Source organism: Aquarana catesbeiana, linkage group LG05, assembly GCF_042186555.1.
Source record: "Aquarana catesbeiana isolate 2022-GZ linkage group LG05, ASM4218655v1, whole genome shotgun sequence".
Taxonomy (NCBI): Eukaryota; Metazoa; Chordata; class Amphibia; order Anura; family Ranidae; genus Aquarana; species Aquarana catesbeiana.
Genome location: NC_133328.1, coordinates 650,868,671 through 650,890,516, shown reverse-complemented (window position 1 = coordinate 650,890,516; position 21,846 = coordinate 650,868,671). Strand labels below are relative to the sequence as shown.

At 45.2% G+C, this 21,846-nt stretch overlaps 1 protein-coding gene across 4 annotated transcripts in view; it reads left to right on the top strand.

Moving 5' to 3' along the window:
• Positions 1 to 21,846, top strand: part of LOC141146201 (uncharacterized) — a 43,727-nt gene that overhangs the window by 1,174 nt on the left and 20,707 nt on the right. For 2 of the 4 annotated variants that reach the window (XM_073632934.1, XM_073632931.1), the window contains exons 2-3: positions 2,162 to 2,247; positions 20,915 to 21,029. In XM_073632934.1, coding sequence (XP_073489035.1) covers positions 20,949 to 21,029 — 81 coding nt within the window. In that variant the 5' untranslated portion in view covers positions 2,162 to 2,247; positions 20,915 to 20,948. Of the gene's footprint in view, positions 1 to 138; positions 266 to 2,161; positions 2,248 to 20,914; positions 21,030 to 21,846 lie in introns of those variants that run through there. The other 2 variants (XM_073632932.1, XM_073632933.1) reach the window with 2 other exon arrangements.

Sequence of the window (21,846 nt, the reverse complement as noted above, 5' to 3'; positions counted from 1 at the left end):
GGTAACACCCTATATAAATTATACTGGACCTATAAAAGGGATTCGGAGAAGGTAACACCCTATATAATCTATGCTGGACCTATAGGAGGAGCTCAGAAGGATTTTCAGCTGGCAGGGCAGTCTGGTCACCCCTGCACCACATTTCTGGGTTGCCAAAGGTCCGTCTGTATATCCCGAGTGTCCTGACAACTCCAACACAACATTTCCGACTTCCAGAGAGACAACAGACAAGACGAGGATCCAGTGAGAAGAGACCCTCCGTCTGGTAATACCCCCCCAATATACAGACCACAGAGCCCCCATTATATAACCTATAGCTCCACATAGGAATATCAGCCCCATCATCTGCTAACAACTAGGTGTAGGGGGGGGGGGGTGATTAAAGAATATTATGGGGAATACCAAACCCTCCATTTACAGACTACAGGCCCCTATTATATAACCTATAGCACCAGGGCAAGAATATATTGTCTGTTGGGGGGGTTGGGGGGGGGGGGTGTGAGGAATATTATGGGGATCTATAATCCCCCCCCCCCAATATGTAGACTACGTAGTTACTATTATATAATCTATAGAACCATGACAGGATTATATAGTCTGCTGGGGGAGGGGAGGTGAAGAATTTTATGGGGGGGGGGGATATTTCGGATAATATATTATAGATGAGTGATGTTCCTATGTTGGCCTTTTCTGGATCTCATCCTTCCCTCCAAGTTTCTCCACCTTGTTACTGTTGGATTATTTCTTCTCGGATAACCAGTGTCAGGATCATTTATTATATTATCACTGGGGGCAGCAACAGTGCAGTCCTTGTCTACAGCAACCAATCAAATCCCTATTTTTACTTCCCATTAAGGAATAAAAATGAAACCTGATTGGCTGGTAAAGGCTCCACTTTTGCTCCATTTTTCTTTCTTCCACTTTCAGCATTCTGTGGTCAGACGTGGCCGGATTCCCATTTATTAATAATGATACAGAGGGAAGGAATCCAAAATCATGTTTGGAAAATGTCAGCAGTGATCCATTCTTCTCTCTTGTGTGTCATATACAATGTGTGGGATCTCATGGGATTCTCTATATACAGTTTCTAATATTGAAAAGTGAGAAGGATCTGGGGGTCCCAGTATCATAGTAGATGAAAGGCTCAGCAATAGCATGCAATGCCAAGCTACAGCAAGCAAAGCTGGCAGAAAATTAGTATGCATCAAAAAGGAGACTTACTCCAGAGACCTCAGTTATGGGGGATGGAGGACCTCAGTTATGGGGGATGGAGGAGCTTAGTTATGGGGGGATAAAGGAGCTTAGTTATGGGGGGATGGAGGACCTCTGTTATGGGGGATGGGGTGCCTCACTTATGGGGGATGGAGGACCTCAGTTATGAAGGCTGGAAGACCTCAGTTATGGGGGATGGAGGACCTCAATTATGGGGGCTGGAGGATCTCATTTTTGGGGGCTAGAAGGCCTCAGTTATGGGGGACGGGGGGCCTCACTTATGGGGGATGGAGGACCTCAGTTTTGAAGGCTGGAAGACCTCAGTTATGGGGGATGGAGGACCTCAATTATGGGGGCTGGAAGACCTCATTTATGGGGGCTAGAAGACCTCAGTGGGGGCCTCAGTTATGAAGGAGGGAGAACCTCAGTTATGGATGCTGGAGGACTTCAGTTATGGGGATGAGGACCTCGGTTATGAGGGCTGGAAGACCTCAGTTATGGGGGAGCTCAGTTATGAGGGCTGGAAGACCTCAGTTATGGGGGGCTGGAAGACCTCAGTTATCAGGAGTGGAGGACCCCAGTTATGAGGGATGGAGGAACTCGGTTATGGGTGCTAGAAGACCTCCTTTATAAGGGATGGAGGACCTCAGTTATGAGGGATTGAGGACCTTAATTATGAATGCTAGAGGACCTCAGTTATCAGGGTTGGAGGAACTCAGTTATGGGGAATGGAAGACCTCAGTTATGCGGGATGAAGGACCTCAGTTATGGAAGCTGGTATGGCTCCCCGGAGTTCAGTTCTCAGCCCACACTGACCCTGCCCAGATCTCAGTCACATGGTCATTGGATATTCATATATCTGACTTAGCCTGTCTCCACCCAGAATCTCTGTATTCTCTATATATATCAGAATTCTACTGAAGGTTTCTATTCATCTGGTCTGTTCCAGGTATCTGACACTCTGAAGTATTGTAGGGATCATTTATTGTAGGGATCGCCGACCATCCTGTCCAGGACAATCCAGGGAGCAGACAGGTGAGAGATCATTTCATGGTGTGCCAGTCAACCTGTGACCCTAGGGCCACATGTAACCCTTTCGTGTTTATGTGCAGTTGAAGCCCAACAGTCTGTAGTTGGAGCACTGATGTGTAATGGGCTATAAGCACTGATCCCTACTAGGGAGCAGACAGGCGAGAGATCATTTCATGGTGTGCCGGTCAACCTGTGACCCTAGGGCCACATGTAACCCTTTCGTGTTTATGTGCAGTTGAAGCCCAACAGTCTGTAGTTGGAGCATTGATGTGTAATGGGCTGTAAGCACTGATCCCTACTAGTGCTATGTAACATGACCCCAGTCTGCAGCACATCCACATCTTCAACCAAACCTTCAACATATCCACATTCTCCAACCAAATCTGTAACTTATCCACAGTACCCAACCAAACCTTCAACATATACACAGTCTCCAACCAAACCTTTAACATCCCACAGTCTCCAACCAAACCTTCAACATCCCACAGTCTCCAACCAAACCTTCGACATTCCACAGTCTCCAACCCACCCTTCAACATGTCCATAGTCTCCAACCAAATCTGTAACTTATCCACAGTACCCAACCAAACCTTCAGCATATACACAATCTCCAACCAAACCTTTAACATTCCACAGTCTCCAACCAAATCTGTAACTTATCCACAGTACCCAACCAAACCATCAACATATACACATTCTCCAACCAAACCTTCAACATTCCACAGTCTCCAACCAAACCTTCAATATTCCACAGTCTCCAACCAAACCTTCAATATTCCACAGTCTCCAACCAAACCTTCAACATTCCACAGTCTCCAACCAAACCTTTAACATTCCATAGTCTCCAACCAAATCTGTAACTTATCCACAGTACCCAACCAAACCATCAACATATACACAGTCTCCAACCAAACCTTCAACATTCCACAGTCTCCAACCAAACCTTCAACATTCCACAGTCTCCAACCAAACCTTCAACATTCCACAGTCTCCAACCAAACCTTCAACATTCCACAGTCTCCAACCAAACCTTCAACATTCCACAGTCTCCAACCAAACCTTCAACATTCCACAGTCTCCAACCAAACCTTCGACATATCCACAGTCTCCAACCAAACCTTCAACATTCCACAGTCTCCAACCAAATCTGTAACTTATCCACAGTCTCCAACCAAACCTTCAACATTCCACAGTCTCCAACCAAACCTTCAACATATCCACAGTCTCCAACCAAACCTTCAACATATCCACAGGCACCAACCAAATCTGTAACATATCTGCAGTCCCCAACCAAACCATCAACATATCCACAGTCTCCAACCAAACCTAAAGCACATCCACAGTCTCTAACCAAACCTTCAACATTCCACAGTCTCCAACCAAACCTGCAGCATGGCCACAGTCTCTGACCATCATTATCTATAGTATGTGTGTCTTCTCTAGCATTACATATACTGAGTATTATGTGTGGCCCTTTGGTGGTGCCAGGGACCACCGTTGAGTGGACTGTGCCTTATAGATTGGCAACCACTGATCTAATATATATAGAATTTTAATATTTTATTTATCCTGAGAACTCCTGGAACAGATGTAGCTGGAAGGACACAACAATCGTCCATTCATCACACACGGGGGGGGGCCTATCCTGCCTTCTCAGCAGAATGTTGATGGTCTTCGTCCAGCCGGATCTCACCTGGCCATAGGAAGTGGTCGGGGTGACATATCAGCGATCTGTAATAAACAGGAAATTTCCTGGACAAGTGACGCTTTCTGATTCACAGACATTTCTAAACGCTGAATATAAGTCAAATATTTCAACATTCGGCCGTCAGCAAATTCCTCCAAAATCCGACTAACCAAAAACATACAGGAGGTAGCAGGCTCATTACAGGTCCCGGCCAAATATAACTTTGTGTATGTTATAAAACCGCAGAGACGGGAGAGACGGGAACCAGAGAGAGGAGAAAACATCTCCAGAACGATCGAGGAGAGAATAACAGAACCGAGCGAGAAGCGACATTCAGATATGTATGGAGAGGAGAACGATCAAGGAGAGAAGTATTGTCCATGGGGTCACCAGGAGTCAACATAAATATTAAAATAATAATGATATTAATGTATACGTAGAAGACTACGAAAAATAATAATAATTATGTAGAAGACCATCAATAAAATAATAATAACAATAACAGCAACAATAATAATAAAAGACAAGGACCAAAAAAATAATAATGTACATGTAGAAGACCATAAAACATAATAATAATAATAATAATAATATGTAGAGCACAATGATACTTCCCTACTGTGTATATAATGAGCTCTGCTGGCAATTGAGGATAAAATCCACTTTTTTTGGTACAAATAAACCCGAGATCAATGTATAGAAATGTCACTTTTAAGTTGTTATACAGAGCCTTGAAAAAGTATTCATACCCCTTGAAGTTTTCCACATTTTGTCATGTTACAACCAAAAATGTAAATGTATTTTATTGGGATTTTATGTGATTGACCAACACAAAGTGGCACATAATTGTGAAGTGGAAGGAAAATGATAAATGATACAAATAAATGTGAAAAGTGTGGGGGGGGGGCATTTGTATTCAGCCCCCTTTACTCTGATACCCCCAACTAAAATCTAGAGGAACCAATTCCCTTCAGAAGTCACCTAATTAGTAAATAGAGTCCACCTGTGTGTCATTTAATCTCAGTATAAATACAGCTGTTCTGTGAAGCCCTCAGAGGTTTGTTAGAGAACCTTAGTGAACAAACAGCATCATGAAGGCCAAGGAACACACCAGACAGGTCAGGGATAAAGTTGTGGAGAAGTATAAAGCAGGGTTAGGTTAGAAAAAAATCTCCCAAGCTTTGAACATCTCACGGAGCTCTGTTCAATCCATCATCGGAAAATGGAAAGAGTATGGCACAACTGCAAACCTACCAAGACATGGCCGTCCACCTAAACTGACCGGCCGGGCAAGGAGAGCATTCATCAGAGAAGAGCCAAGAGGTCCATGGTAACTCTGGAGGAGCTGCAGAGATCCACAGCTCAGGTGGGAGAATCTGTCCACAGGACAACTATTAGTCATGTTCTCCACAAATCTGCCCTTTATGGAAGAGTGACAAGAAGAAAGACATTGGAGAAAGAAAGTCATAAGAAGTCCTGTTTGTAGTTTGTGAGAAGCCATGTGGAGGACACAGCAAACATGTGGAAGAAGGTGATCTGGTCACATGAGACCAAAATTCAACTTTATGGTCTAAAAGTAAAACGCTATGTGTGGGAAAAACTAACACTGCCCATCACCCTGAACACACCATCCCCACCGTGAAACATGGTGGTGGCAGCATCATGTGGTGGGGATGCTTTTCTTCAGCAGGGACAGGGAAGCTGGTCAGAGTTGATGGGAAGATGGATGGAGACAAATACAGGACAATCTTAGAAGAAAACCTGTTAGAGTCTACAAAATACTTGAGACTGGGGCGGAGGTTCACCTTCCAGCAGGACAACGACCCGAAACATCCAGCCAGAGCTACAATGGAATGGTTTAGATCAAAGCATATTCATGTGTTAGAATGGCCCAGTCACAGTCCAGACCTAAATCACATTGAGAATCTGTGGCAAGACTTGAAAATTGCTGTTCACAGACGTTCTCCATCCAATCTGACAGAGCTTGAGATATTTTACAAAGAAGAATGGGCAGAAATGTCCTCTCTAGATGTGCAAAGCTGGTAGAGACATCCCCAAAAAGACTTGTAGAGAAAGGGGGTTCTACAAAGTATTGGCTCCGGGGGGCGCCATACAAATGCCCCTCCCCCACACTTTTCACATATTTATTTGTATCATTTATCATTTTCCTTCCACTTCACAATTATGTGACACTTTGTGTTGGTCTATCACATAAAATCCCAATAAAATACATTTACGTTTTTGGTTGTAACATGAGAAAATGTGGGGAATTTCAAGGGGTATGAATACTTTTTCAAGGCACTGTATATATTTTATATATCAACTAAGAGAACAAAAAAAATTGTAAATAAAATCTTTTAATGATATATTTAAAATGATAAATAACATCTCTCAGTCTTCCTTAGTAATACATGTAGAGGATATCTATCCTTTCCTCACATTCCCGGTCAGGAAACGTTTCCATGGACTGTACATTGTAACGTTGTAGCGAGTCACAAGGTGCGAGGCGGCAGCAGAGGCTGATCTGTGTCAGACATTTGTGAACACAGCCAGGATGACTCCTGGGTGATGCCCGAACAAGGGTGGAGCCGTCCTTCAGGGAGAGAAAAGCAGACGAGGTTTGTTAGAGGAAGTAATTTTCATACTGTATCTCTGCAAAACGAGTTTGTTGGGATGACTTTGCTGCCCCCTATTACTGGCACATGGGTACATGTCACATGGCAAAGCCCAGGACGGGATGGAGGAGGGGGTGATAGCACTGATGATTGTGAGGTCTTGCTCATCTCTTTGCGGGGGGGATCAGGACCGGGACAAGGGGTGGGTAGGAGGGGCGGCTGCCCTGGGTGCAATGGTTTATTGCAGGGATGGGGGGGGGGGCAACCTAACCCTAAAGGAAGGGGGAGGGGTGCAGTTTGGCATCTTTGCCCTGGGCGCTGAATGACCTAGTACCAGCACTGCGGGGGAGGGGGAGGAGACACATAATTATCCAACATTTCAGTCCTGGTGTTAATGTATAGCCCTCCTCAGGAGGTGGTCCCTCTCAGACCCAGCCCACTTAAAGGAGTGGCCCCGCCCAGGCCCCACCTCTAATTATATGGGGACCACCCATGCAGAGCCCCTGATCCCTCTAGTAAATGCCTTATGGAATGAATGCTCATGTTGGGGTGACCCTGCGATCCCCCACAGCATGAGGTCTGTCCCAGCATCAGGACAATCGTCATCTATGGGAACGAGGGCAGAATTATTACCCCTATGCTGGGGGAGGACAATCTTCATCATGGCGGTCCGCAGGTTTCTGGGCGGGGGAGGGGTGTGCAGATAGCCGGATTCCGGTGATCATCTCCTTTATATTTCCTCCGTCTTTTCTCTGAGCGCGGTGCGGGCGGAGAGTCTTGGCCGGCGTTCCGGTTATATGAACCACAATTGGCTCTATTCCGAGAGTCCGTCCCGGATATTCCCAGCCGGAAATATTTGTGGATGAAATCCTCCAATTACAAAGATTTCTGAGGACTGGAGGCAATTCCTTCCATCCTGAGAGACAAAGACATTTAATTTCTGTGACTCCCCATGAGGACCCCTCACTCCCCCTCCCCCGTCTCCTGCCCACCCCCCATCACTGACATCAACCCCCCATCACTGACATCAACCCCCCCCTCCCCCCGTCACCTGCACCCCCCATCACCTGCCCCCCCCACCACTGATATCACTGAAGCTCTGCTTATTATCCCCGGTATTATTTCAATCTCTGGTTCCCCTCCCCCCTACATAATAATGACATTTTTTAATAAAATCTTCGAATTTGCATTAAATATCTTATTTTAGATGTTATCACTGGATCTCTGTGCTTCTCTGTACAATGCAGGCAGATGATGGTTGGTGGGAGGGGCCAGCAGGGGGCGGTACATACAGCGCCTGGAAAAAGTATTCATACCCCTTGAAATTCCCCACATTTTGTTACAACCAAAAACATAAATGTATTTTATTGGGATTTTATGTGATAGACCAACACAAAGTGTCACATAATTGTGAAGTGGAAGGAAAATGATAAATGATACAAATAAATATGTGAAAAGTGTGGGGGGGGGGGCATTTGTATGGCGCCCCCCGGAGTCAATACTTTGTAGAACCCCCTTTCTCTACAAGTCTTTTTGGGGATGTCTCTACCAGCTTTGCACATCTAGAGAGGACATTTCTGCCCATTCTTCTTTGTAAAATATCTCAAGCTCTGTCAGATTGGATGGAGAGCGTCTGTGAACAGCAATTTTCAAGTCTTGCCACAGATTCTCAATGTGATTTAGGTCTGGACTGTGACTGGGCCATTCTAACACATGAATATGCTTTGATCTAAACCATTCCATTGTAGCTCTGGCTGGATGTTTCGGGTCGTTGTCCTGCTGGAAGGTGAACCTCCGCCCCGGTCTCAAGTCTTTTGTAGACTCTAACAGGTTTTCTTCTAAGATTGTCCTGTATTTGTCTCCATCCATCTTCCCATCAACTCTGACCAGCTTCCCTGTCCCTGCTGAAGAAAACCATCCCCACCACATGATGCTGCCACCACCATGTTTCACGGTGGGGATGGTGTGTTCAGGGTGATGTACAGTGTTAGTTTTCCCCACACATAGCGTTTTACTTTTAGGCCATAAAGTTGAATTTTGGTCTCATGTGACCAGATCACCTTCTTCCACATGTTTGCTGTGTCCTCCACATGGCTTCTCACAAACTACAAACAGGACTTCTTATGACTTTCTTTCACCAATGTCTTTCTTCTTGTCACTCTTCCATAAAGGGCAGATTTGTGGAGAACACGACTAATAGTTGTCCTGTGGACAGATTCTCCCACCTGAGCTGTGGATCTCTGCAGCTCCTCCAGAGTTACCATGGACCTCTTGGCTCTTCTCTGATGAATGCTCTCCTTGCCCGGCCGGTCAGTTTAGGTGGACGGCCATGTCTTGGTAGGTTTGCAGTTGTGCCATACTCTTTCCATTTTCTGATGATGGATTGAACAGAGCTCCGTGAGATGGTCAAAGCTTGGGAGATTTTTATTATAACCTAACCCTGCTTTATACTTCTCCACAACTTTATCCCTGACCTGTCTGGTGTGTTCCTTGGCCTTCATGATGCTGTTTGTTCACTAAGGCTCTCTAACAAACCTCTGAGGGCTTCACAGAACAGCTGTATTTATACTGAGATTAAATTACACACAGGTGGACTCTATTTAATAATAAGGTGACTTCCAAAGGCAATTGGTTCCACTAGATTTTAGTTAGGGGTATCAAAGTAAAGGGGGCTGAATACAAATGCCCCTCCCCCCCCACACTTTTCACATATTTATTTGTATCATTTATCATTTTCCTTCCACTTTACAATTATGTGACACTTTGTGTTGGTCTATCACATAAAATCCTAATAAAATACATTTACATTTTTTGGATGTAACATGAGAAAATGTGGGAAGATTTCAAGGGGTATGAATACTTTTTCAAGGCACTGTAGCTTCCTGAAATCATCACTGACTCCTCCCAAGAGGAAACTCCTCTGAAGAGCCATGATGTAAGCAGTGGGAGGAGTTATGAAAATACAAAATGCCTTGATGGGTGGGTATCAGTCTGGAGAAGTGGGCGTTCCCAGACAGGCTGTATTTGCATAGGTAACGCCCACATTTGTGACGCTGAGCCTCCATGAAGTGCCAGGACCGGGTCACCTGGAGCTCGGGGCGAACATTACAAACTGCACCCCCCCCCAGATGTATGAAAATGATGTGTCAGCATGCTTACCCCCTAAGGATAAATCCCCCCTCCTGCCAGGACAAATCCACCCCCATGCTGAAATCCCCCCTCCCAGTACAAATCTTTTCTCCTCCCCCATGCCCCCTCCCATGTCAAACCCCCTCTCTCTATTCAATTCCCCCCTTCCCAAAAATAAATGAATCTCTCCTCATAGCACAATTTCTCTACCCCTCAAATCTTAAAATACTCATTCTCTCCTCCCAACACAAATCCCCCCCCCCCAAAAAAAAGATTTCCCCTCCTAGTACCAACCCCCTCCCCCTTCTACCATATCACCACTTCTAGGACAAACACCCCAAATCCCCCCTCCTAGCACAAATCCTCTTCCCCTCCATCTGGCCTCCCATCACAAATCCCCCAAATCACCTTTCCTAGCACCCCCTTCCCAAATTTCCCATTCTACAACAATTCTTACCCCCTGCTGTCCCCCAAATTCCCCCACCCAACACAAATCCCCCCCCAACATGTTTCCCCTCCTAGCACAAATATGCCCTGATCATCCCTACTACTAGTATAACCCCCACCCCCCCTCTACCATATCACCACTTCTAGGACAAACACCCCAGATCCCCTCCCAGCACAAATCTTCTTGTCCCATCCCCCCTCCCAACACTAATCCCCCCAACAATTCTGCCCTCCAACTTCCCCCACCCAACACAAATCTCCTCACCCCCAAACTGTTCATGGTGCCCCCCCACCTCACATAATATCACTGTGCCCAGGGCAGCCGCCCCTCCTGCCCACCCCTTGTCCCAGGCCCTGCCTCCATGATTGAAAAGAACTGAAATCCATCGAAAGGAGCTGGCTGGGGAGGAAAGAAATAGATGATGCTGGGCGTCCTCCAGCCTGGAAATGAGGTGGACTCTGTCTGACTTTCAGCTTCTAATGCACATAGTGAGACGCCCATAAATAAAATACTTCACCCCTCCCCCCCCACAGGCACCTTTCCAGATGATGTAGAATACAACGCTGGTAGAGACGAGTACTCACCAGAATTTAGGGTCCCCTCAGGATCTCTCCCCTCCCCCATGTCCCGGCTGTGATCACCGCTCCCCCTTGCTCTGGTCTTCTCACCGCCCCATGTTACTGAGGTCATCATGTACAACGCAGGGTGAGCTGCCACCAGGGCCCGGACAAGGGGGGGGCAGAAGGGACAACTGCCCTGGGCACTGTGGTATCATGTGAGGTGGGGGGCACCATGAGGACATGAGGGGGGAGGGGATTTATATTAGTAGAAGGAATTTGGGGGGCAGCAGGGGGGTAAGAATTGTTCTAGGAGGGGAAATTATGGGGTGTGTGATAGGAGTGGTGATTCAAGGGGATTTGTGTTGGGAGGGGGGTGGGAGAAGACAAGGGTACATTTTGGAGGTTTGTGCTAGAAGAGGTAAATCTAGAGAAGTCTTTTTTTTATTGGGGGGGGGGATTTATGCTAGTGGGGATGATTGGAGGGGTGTATGTGCTAGGAGGGTGGATGGGGGGATATTTGTGCTAGGAGGGGGGTTGGATTGGGGGCGGTGGGGGGTATCGTGTACCTGGAGGGGAAATTTGAGGGGTGGAGGATTTGTGCTAGGAGGGGTGACATTTTTTGGGTGGAGGGGGTATTTGTGCTAGGAGAAGTCTTATTTTTTTTTGGGGGGGGAGGGGGGAATTTGTGCTAGTAGGGATGATTGGAGGGGTGTTTGTGCTAGAAGGGGAGATGGGGGATTTGTATTAGGAGGAAGAATTTGGGGGGCAGCAGGGGGTTAAGAATTGTTCTAGGAGGGTAAATTAGGGGGTGTGTGCTAGGTGATTCAGAGGGATTTGTGTTGGGAGGGGGGTGGGAGAAGTGATGGGTACATTTTGGGGGTTTGTGCTAGAAGAGGTAAATGGTAGAGGATTTGTGCTAGTGGGGATGATTGGAAGGGCATTTGTGCTAGTAGGTGGGATGGGGGGGATATTTGTGCTACCGCGTTTCCCCCGAAAACAAGCCCGGGTCTTATATTAATTTTTACAACAAAAGTCACAGTAGGGCTTATTTTTGGGGTAGGTCTTACCATGTAATGTGCGGTCTTCTCTCCCTGCCTGACAGGAATCCCCATAGTGAACTGAGGTAAAATGCTTGTAGATTCCTATAATCCTCTCTATTACAATTGTAGAATGAAGGGAGGGTGCACTGGAATAGCCACGTCCAAAAAATTCTGGAGACAAAAAAAAGGGGTAGTACTCAGTATTACCAAAGAGGCGGACTTTATAGGCTATGAAAACAATGGAGAGAAAGAATAATATCAATGAATACGTTTATTGAAATTTACATAACATAGAATAATCAAAAGAAGATAAAAATCATTGCATATATGCATCTGTGTTTAGGTGCAGTGAGCCCTTGTATGTCTACGCGTTTCACCGTTAGGCTTCTTCAGGACACGGCCAAGGTTCAAACACGAAACAGATAAGAGAAATATTTCTCTATCTGAAATGAGATACATGGCATTGTACAGGATGAATGACGTAGGAGTGCCCGTCCACATTCCTGGGGCTGGGTGGAGTGCCCGCCCACATTTCTGGGGCTGGGTGGAGTGCCCGCCCACATTCTCTGGGCTGGGTGGAGTGCCCGCCTACATTCCTGGGGCTGGGTGGAGTGCCCGCCCACATTCCTGGGGCTGGGTGGAGTGCCCGCCCACATTCCTGGGGCTGGGTGGAGAGCCCGCCTACATTCCCAGGGCTGGGTGGAGTGCCCGCCCACATTCCTGGGGCTGGATGGAGTGCCCGCCCACATTTCTGGGGCTGGGTGGAGTGCCCGCCCACATTCCCGGGGCTGGGTGGAGTGCACTCCCACATTTCTGGGGCTGGGTGGAGTGTGGAATAAGGTAGGTACTCCTCTCTCTAGTAGAACAAGCATTACATTCACCATCAGCTGGGGGAGGGGAGACAATGGGAAGTATTTTATTTCTGCCCGGAGTTCTGCTTTAAACCCATCCCGATCCTTTGTGTGTCCGATGAATCCAGAACCTGAGGGTTATCCTCAGGATGGGGGAGGGCTGACGCTGCGCTCCTTGGAACACGTGTTTCCATTTAGGGTGGAGATGTCGGAAACGCACAGATGTTCCACATGTGGGAGGATGAGAAGAATGACAACCCAAACAATGGAACCTTCTAAATACATTCCAATAAGACGAATAAATCCACAGCGATCGGCACGGGGACACATTTCATGTAATAATGATATCCGGTGGGGGTGTTTTCAGTTTGGGGTGGAGGGGGTACGGAATTCTCCGGTGGGTGGAATGTTCTGAAGAATGAGGTCATGTGACTCGGGATAGATTCTGATTGATTTGTATTGGAGTTACAGGAAAAAGAAAAAGACGACCTATTAGATTGGGGCCTGGAACCCAAGCCGCATCCCATATCCAACGACAGAACAAAGAGAGGGGGTGCCCCGGGGATTTTATGGGCGAGGGTTGAAGCCGGACAGAGAAGAAGACGGCATATATAAAAGAGTATTACAAAATGTATTCATTTATAAGACATACAAAATTGCATATAAAGATATTAAAATCACAAGACCAATGGTTAATGTACGGTAAAGTTACAGCAGAAAAATCAGAGTCATGAAATGGGTCTCATGGTAAGAGGCCAATCGATATACATGAGTTCAGAGCGCCCAACATGTGTCGGAATATTTAAATTGTTAAATTCCTTCTTCAGGGGCTGATTTGCGTCAAGCTGTATTGTCTAATGATACAATGGCAATTTTGTAATACTCTTTTATATACGCCGTCTACTTCTCTGTCTGGCTTCAACCCTCACCCATAAAATCCCCGGGTCACCCTCTCTCTTTGTTCTCTGTATTGGAGTTACACATCATATACTGGGATTGTATCTCTTCCTGCGGTCATCGCTGTGGGCGGGGTTTATTCACTGTTTTAGATGGATTGGAATTCTAATCCTTCTCATCCTTTGGAGGATAAACCTTTCACATATGGAGATCCGGATGTGTTACATTGTTTGGATGGATTTACTGTATCATGGAGTTGAGTAGTGACACATACCCGCCTATTTGTGTTAAAAAATCAGTGATACAATGCTACTCAGACACAATGGTACAATGCTACACAGAAACAATGATACAATGTTACACAGAAACAATGATACAATGTTACACAGAAACAATGATACAATGTTACACAGACACAATGATACAATGCTACGCATACATAATGATACAATGCTACGCATACATAATGATACAATGCTACGCAGACACAATGATACAATGCTACACAGACACAATGATACAATGCTACGCAGACACAATGATACAATGCTACAAAGACACAATGATACAATGCCACACAGACACAATGATACAATGCTACGCAGACACAATGATACAATGCCAAACAGACACAATGATACAATGCTACACAGACACAATGATACAATGCTACACATACATAATGATACAATGCTACACAGACACAATGATACAATGCCACACGGACACAACAATACAATGCTATGCAGACACAATGATACAATGCTACACGGAAACAATGATACAACAATACAAAGACACAATGATACAATGCTACACAGACACAATGATACAATGCTACACAGACACAATGATACAATGTTACACAGAAACAATGATACTGTCATGAACAGGTGTGACCAGAACCGTGTGATCTGCGACAGAGGACACCCAAACGTATATAAGTGAAAATATATATTAATTTATTAAGGAAAGTGAGTAATATATAACAACCAACTTCAATATGACACAGTGCAATAATCAACCACAGACAGAGACCCACAAATAACAATAGACAGATAAGTGCAATAAATGGGAAATACCAGGTTCATAAACAATAGCCAGGCCAGGGTCATACACAGCAAATCAGCAGGGAATGTTCCAGAGACGTAAACATAAGCCAGGCCAAGGTCATACACAGGGAAGTCAGTAGATGGGGTAAGAAACACAGGACAGGGAGAGGATGGATGGGTCAGACTGCAGGCAGGGATGCAAAGTAACAGGTGGGACAGGATAGAGTCCGAGACAAGGAGACAGGATCAGGATCAGGATCAGGTTCAGGTTCAGGTTCAGGTCACAGGATCAGATCGCTAGCAGGTCAGGAGGCAATGAAGAAGTCAAGCAAACATGTGAATGTTTGTCTGGTATTTATAGGCTTGTGATTGGCCTCAAGTGACACCTGATTGTAGGAGGTACTGTCTGCTCCACACTGCCAGGATCCATCCGCTGGTGGACGCCAGTACTGCGGCCCAAAGATGATATACTATTAACCTCCTTAGCGGTAATCCCGAGCGTGACTCGGGTCTGACTTTTTCTGTCAGGAGCGGTAACCCCGAGTCACGCTCGGGGTAACATTGCAGAGCATCCAGCGGAGCCCTTACCTTCTCCTGGGTTCCAGCGATGCCCTCCACTGTCCTCGGCTTGTCTCCGCTGTGATCGCCAGCGCGATCACAGCATCTCACTTCCTAGTTCCGTTCCCTGCGAGCAGCAGCGGCGCACGGGAGCGGAACTAGGCGGGAAATTCAAAAGTTCAAAAGTTCAAACACAAAACACACATATAAAAAGAGGTGATACAGTGTAATCTGAGAGGATTACATTGTATTATCTCAGATCTCACTGATACAGTGCCCCTTGCCAATAAAATATTGAGAAGATGGAATCCAAAAAGCGCCATTTCGCTACAAAATCGCCTTTGGAGCAGTTGAATGACAGCGACATGGAGTTGCTCCCAGAACTCAGCGATAGTGAGTCGTGGGGAGATTTGTCGTCTGACACTGAGCTGACAAGTGACAGCGATGACAGCGGTGATGATCCTGCACCTGACATCAGCGATGTGCGCACTTGGTGCCCTATTGAGTGCGATACGGACCAGGTAGCGCCCCCAAGATTTCCCTTCATTGGATCACCTGGGATGAAGGTCGAAGTTGAGCGTGGCAACCCTCTGGCATACCTGCAATTATTTCTCACAGAGGAGATAATTGAAAAAATTGTCATAGAGACAAATCGCTACCAACAGCAGCAATCCACTACGCTGCATGCCAGGTTTTCCCGAAGCAGAAGGTGGGAACCGGTGACTAAAGAGGACATCTGGCTGTTTCTCGGACTCATTATTCTTCAGGGGGTGGTGGGGAAACCACGCCAGAAATGGTACTGGACCACCAACAAGTTATTGGCCACTCCGTTTTTTGGTACTGTGATGTCCGAATACCGTTTTTCCCTCATCATGAAATATTTTCACTTCACTAACAATGAAGAGTTTGATGAGGCCACACATCCTGCGCCCAAGCTAAAAAAAATCTGGGAGGTATGCCAAATTATTGGGAACAATTTCCAGCGGGCCTACGTGCCAGAAAGGGACGTCAGCGTGGATGAGAGTTTGATGGCTTACAAAGGACGCCTAAGCTGGATCCAGTATATTGCATCCAAAAGAGCGCGGTTTGGCATCAAATCATACATGCTCTGTGAGTCATCCACCGGGTACATATGGAACTCGGTCATTTACACCGGTAAAGGCACAAAGTTCAACCCCAGGTACAGCAATTATGGGATGGCCACATCATCTGTCCTTACACTGCTGGAGCCATTACTGAACCAGGGATATTGTGTGACCATGGACAATTTCTATACGTCGCCGGAACTGTTTGAGGTTTTGATCCAAAACAAGACGGATGCCTATGGTACAGTTAGGCCTAACAGACGTGACATGCCATCAATGTTTGGAAAAAAAAAACTAAAACCCGGAGAAATGGTTGCCTGGCAGAAGGGTAAGATGATGGCAATACGTTGGCGAGACAAGAAGGACGTGTGTCTCATGAGCACTGTGCACAATACCTCCACTGCCACGGTCCACACAAAAAGTGGGAAAGATGTGCTGAAGCCGCAAGTCGTCATAGACTATAATTGCACTATGGGAGGTGTCGACCGAGCCGATCAGGCAATGACCTTTTACCCGACTATGCGGAAACAACAGAAAAAATATTATAAAAAGATTTTCAGGCATCTTCTGGAACAATGCCTTTGGAACGCTTGTACCGAGCAGGGAGTGACAGGCCTCTTGTTCATTCAGATTTTATCTGGAAGGTGGCTGAGCAGATTTTTGCCAAACACCAGATGCCATCAGTAGATGTGAACAGACCTGGACGACGTGCTGTTGGTGTTGCCAACCCAGAACGCCTAACAGGTCGGCACTTTATGGACTATATACCGCCAACCGCAAAAAAGGCAGCACCTACCAGGATGTGTGTGGTTTGCTGTTCACACAGAGATGACAAGGGGAAAAAAATCCGAAAAGAAAGCAGGTTCTTTTGTCCGGATTGTGACGTGGGACTGTGTGCTGTACCTTGCTTTAAAATTTATCACACTCAGGATGTTTACTGAATTTTCTTTGTCTGACAAATTTCTTTAGTTTGTATTACATTATTGAATAAAATTATATTATTTAAAAATTTAAAATCATGATTTTGTGTTTCAAACTTTATCACATCTGGGATGTCTACTAGAGTCTTGTTTGGTCAGGTTTAAGTAAGTAATTACTAAGAATTGCAGGCCTATAATACATAGCATCAAATTTCCATGCAAAATAATTGTACCGCTTTCAGCACAAAATTCCAGACAGAATCATCCCGCCAGGGAGGTTAACAGGGAAAAGCTCTCCTGACAGTTCCAAACTGCCAGGAGACACCTGCTGGTGGACCTCAGTACTGCATGCCAAATAACAGGTATTACCAGCGGATGGAACATTTCCTGACAGATACAATGTTACACAGACACAATGATACAATGCTACCCCGACATAATGCTACACAGACACAATGATACACAGAAACAATGATACAATGCTACACAGACACAATGATACAATGCTACACAGACACAATGATACAATGCTACACAGACACAATGATACAATGCTACACAGACATAATGATACAATGCTACACAGACATAATGATACAATGCTACACAGACACAATGATACAATGCTACACAGACATAATGCTACACAGACACAATGATACACTGCCACACAGACACAATGATACAATGCCACACAGACAGAATGATACACTGCCACACAGACACAATGATACAATGCCACACAGACAGAATGATACAATGCTACACAGACATAATGATACAATGCTATGCATACATAATGATACAATGCCACAGAGAAACAATGATACAATGCCACACAGACACAATGATACAATGCTATGCAGACACAATGATACAATGCTACGCAGACATAATGATACAATGCTACACAGACACAATGATACAATGCTACACAGACACAATGATACAATGCCACACAGACACAATGATACAATGCTACACATACATAATGATACAATGCTACGCATACATAATGATACAATGCTACGCAGACACAATGATACAATGCTACACAGACACAATGATACAATGCTACACAGACACAATGATACAATGCCACACGGACACAACAATACAATGCTACGCAGACACAATGATACAATGCCACACAGACACAATGATACAATGCTACACAGACAAAATGATACAATGCTGAACAGACACAATGATACAATGCCACACAGACACAATGATAAAATGCTATGCAGACACAATGATACAATGCTACGCAGACATAATGATACAATGCTACACAGACACAATGATACAATGCTACACAGACACAATGATACAATGCCAAACAGACACAATGATACAATGCTACACAGACACAATGATACAATGCTACACATACATAATGATACAATGCTACGCATACATAATAATACAATGCTACACAGACACAATGATACAATGCCACACAGACACAATGATACAATGCCACACAGACAGAATGATACAATGCTACACAGACATAATGATACAATGCTACGCATACATAATGATACAATGCCACAGAGACACAATGATACAATGCCACACAGACACAATGATAAAATGCTATGCAGACACAATGATACAATGCTACGCAGACATAATGATACAATGCTACACAGACACAATGATACAATGCTACACAGACACAATGATACAATGCCACACAGACACAATGATACAATGCCACGCAGACACAATGATACAATGCTACGCAGACACAATGATACAATGCTACGCAGACATAATGATACAATGCTACACAGACACAATGATACAATGCTACACAGACACAATGATACAATGCCACACAGACACAATGATACAATGCCACGCAGACACAATGATACAATGCTACGCATACATAATAATACAATGCTACACAGACACAATGATACAATGCTACACAGACACAATGATACAATGCCACACGGACACAACAATACAATGCTACGCAGACACAATGATACAATGCCACACAGACACAATGATACAATGCTACACAGACAAAATGATACAATGCTACACAGACACAATGATACAATGCCACACAGACACAATGATACAATGCTACACAGACACAATGATACAATGCCACACAGACACAATGATACAATGCTACACATACATAATGATACAATGCTACGCATACATAATGATACAATGCTACGCAGACACAATTATACAATGCTACACAGACACAATGCTACAATGCCAAACAGACACAATGATACAATGCTACACAGACACAATGATACAATGCTACACATACATAATGATACAATGCTACGCATACATAATAATACAATGCTACACAGACACAATGATACAATGCTACACAGACATAATGATACAATGCCACACGGACACAACAATACAATGCTATGCAGACACAATGATACAATGCTACACGGAAACAATGATACAATGCTACACAGACAGAATGATACAATGCTACACAGACACAATGATACAATGCTACACAGACATAATGATACAATGCTACACAGAAACAATGATACAATGTTACACAGACACAATGATACAATGCTACACAGACACAATGATACAATGCTACCCCGACATAATGCTACACAGACACAATGATACAATGTTACACAGACACAATGATACAATGCTACACAGACACAATGCTACACAGAAACAATGATACAATGCTACACAGACACAATGATACAATGCTACACAGACAGAATGATGCAATGCTACCCAGACACAATGATACAATGCTACACAGACACAATGATACAATGCTACACAGACATAATGATACAATGCTACACAGACACAATGATACAATGCTACACAGACATAATGCTACACAGACACAATGATACAATGCTACACAGACACAATGATACAATGCCACACAGACACAATGATACAATGCTACACAGACACAATGATACAATGCTACACATACATAATGATACAATGCGACTCATACATAATAATACAATGCTACACAGACACAATGATACAATGCTACACAGACACAATGATACAATGCTACACAGACATAATGATACAATGCCACACGGACACAACAATACAATGCTATGCAGACACAATGATACAATGCTATACAAACATAATGACAAAATAACACAGTGACGTTGCTTACATTTGTGTTTGGACAATTGGAGACCTTTTCATGGTGTTGCTGTTTTTATTTATTTTGATCTCATTCACTTGTGGGAATGGGTAAAGTGTACCCCCTGTCCCCCTGTACTCACCCCCCTGACACACCTAATATTCTCCGGGATGGGGGTAAGCTGAATATTCCGGGGTTCAGTTTGAGTCCTGGAAATCAATGTTGCCCGTTCTCAGGGTTACTAGCCAAGTGACATGGCGGGGGGGGGTATGGGGGACTTGGCACTGCATAAATGTAAAATGACTTTTCCTGCTAGGCCTGTGAAGTGGTCCATCTGTATGATGTATACAACCTTCTACACATCACTGACATTTACCAAGAATAAAATACCATTTACATGGCTGGTAAATGACAGTTCCCGGCCTCTTCATTCTGTTGGGTATTCGGCTGTACCAGACCCCCATGAAGAATACGAGTCTGGTATGGATTGTAAGGGGATCTCATGTAAATAATAATCCATTGTGTCCAGTCTCCTGCAATCATCATTGTGTGTAGATTAATCGTCTATGGTGGGGGGGGGGGATAATGGGCACTGCGGCAGAGAGAATTGGGAGGTTCAGAGCTCAGTGTGGGGTCACAATTTGGGGTCTCCCAGTAACTTCTCATCCTCCATCCAGGAAGAACACAAGCAATAGTCGGAGCGGAGTCGATATGAGAATGGCGGCGTACCTGGCTGTGGCGTTGGTTGTCCTGAGTGTCATCGCAGAGGTGGAGAGTTTCAGAGACAGAGCAGTGAGGGAAAAATCTTCTACAATTAATATGATTATTATGGGGTGTGGTGTGTATGAAGTGGGGTACAGCGCGCCCCCTGCTTGCTGTGTGTATGAAGTGGGGTACAGAGCGCCCCCTGTTTATTGTGTGTATGAAGTGGGCTACAGAGCGCCCCCTGCTTGTCGAGTGTATGAAGTGGGGAAAAGAGCGCCCCCTGTTTGCTGTGTGTATGAAGTGGGGTATGGAGCGCCCCCTATTTTCTGTGTGAATGAAGTGGGGTATGGAGCGCCCCCTGCTTGCCATGCGTATGAAGTGGGATACAGAGCACCCCCTGCTTGCTGTGTGTATGAAGTGGGGTATGGAGGGCCCCCTGTTTACTGTGTGTATGAAGTGGGGTATGGAGCGCCCCCTGTTTGCTGTGTGTATGAAGTAGGGTATGGAGCGTCCCCAATTTGCTGTGTGTATGAAGTGGGGTATGGAGCGCCCCCTGCTTGCCATGTGTATGAAGTGGGGTATGGAGCGCCCCCTGCTTGCCATGTGTATGAAGTGGGGTATGGAGCGCCCCACGTTTGCTTTGTGTATGAAGTGGGGTATGGAGCGCCCCCTGTTTGCCGTGTGAATGAAGTGGGGAATGGAGCGCCCCCTGCTTGCCATGTGTATGAAGTGGGGTACAGATCGCCCCCTGTTTGCTTTGTGTATGAAGTGGGGTATGGAGCGCCCCACGTTTGCTGTGTGTATGAAGAGGGGTACAGAGCGCCCCCTGTCTGCCGTGCTACAAATTGGTGGCATTTGAACTTTTATCTGCTCCTCATTGTCCTCAGAGATGATCTTCCTCTTA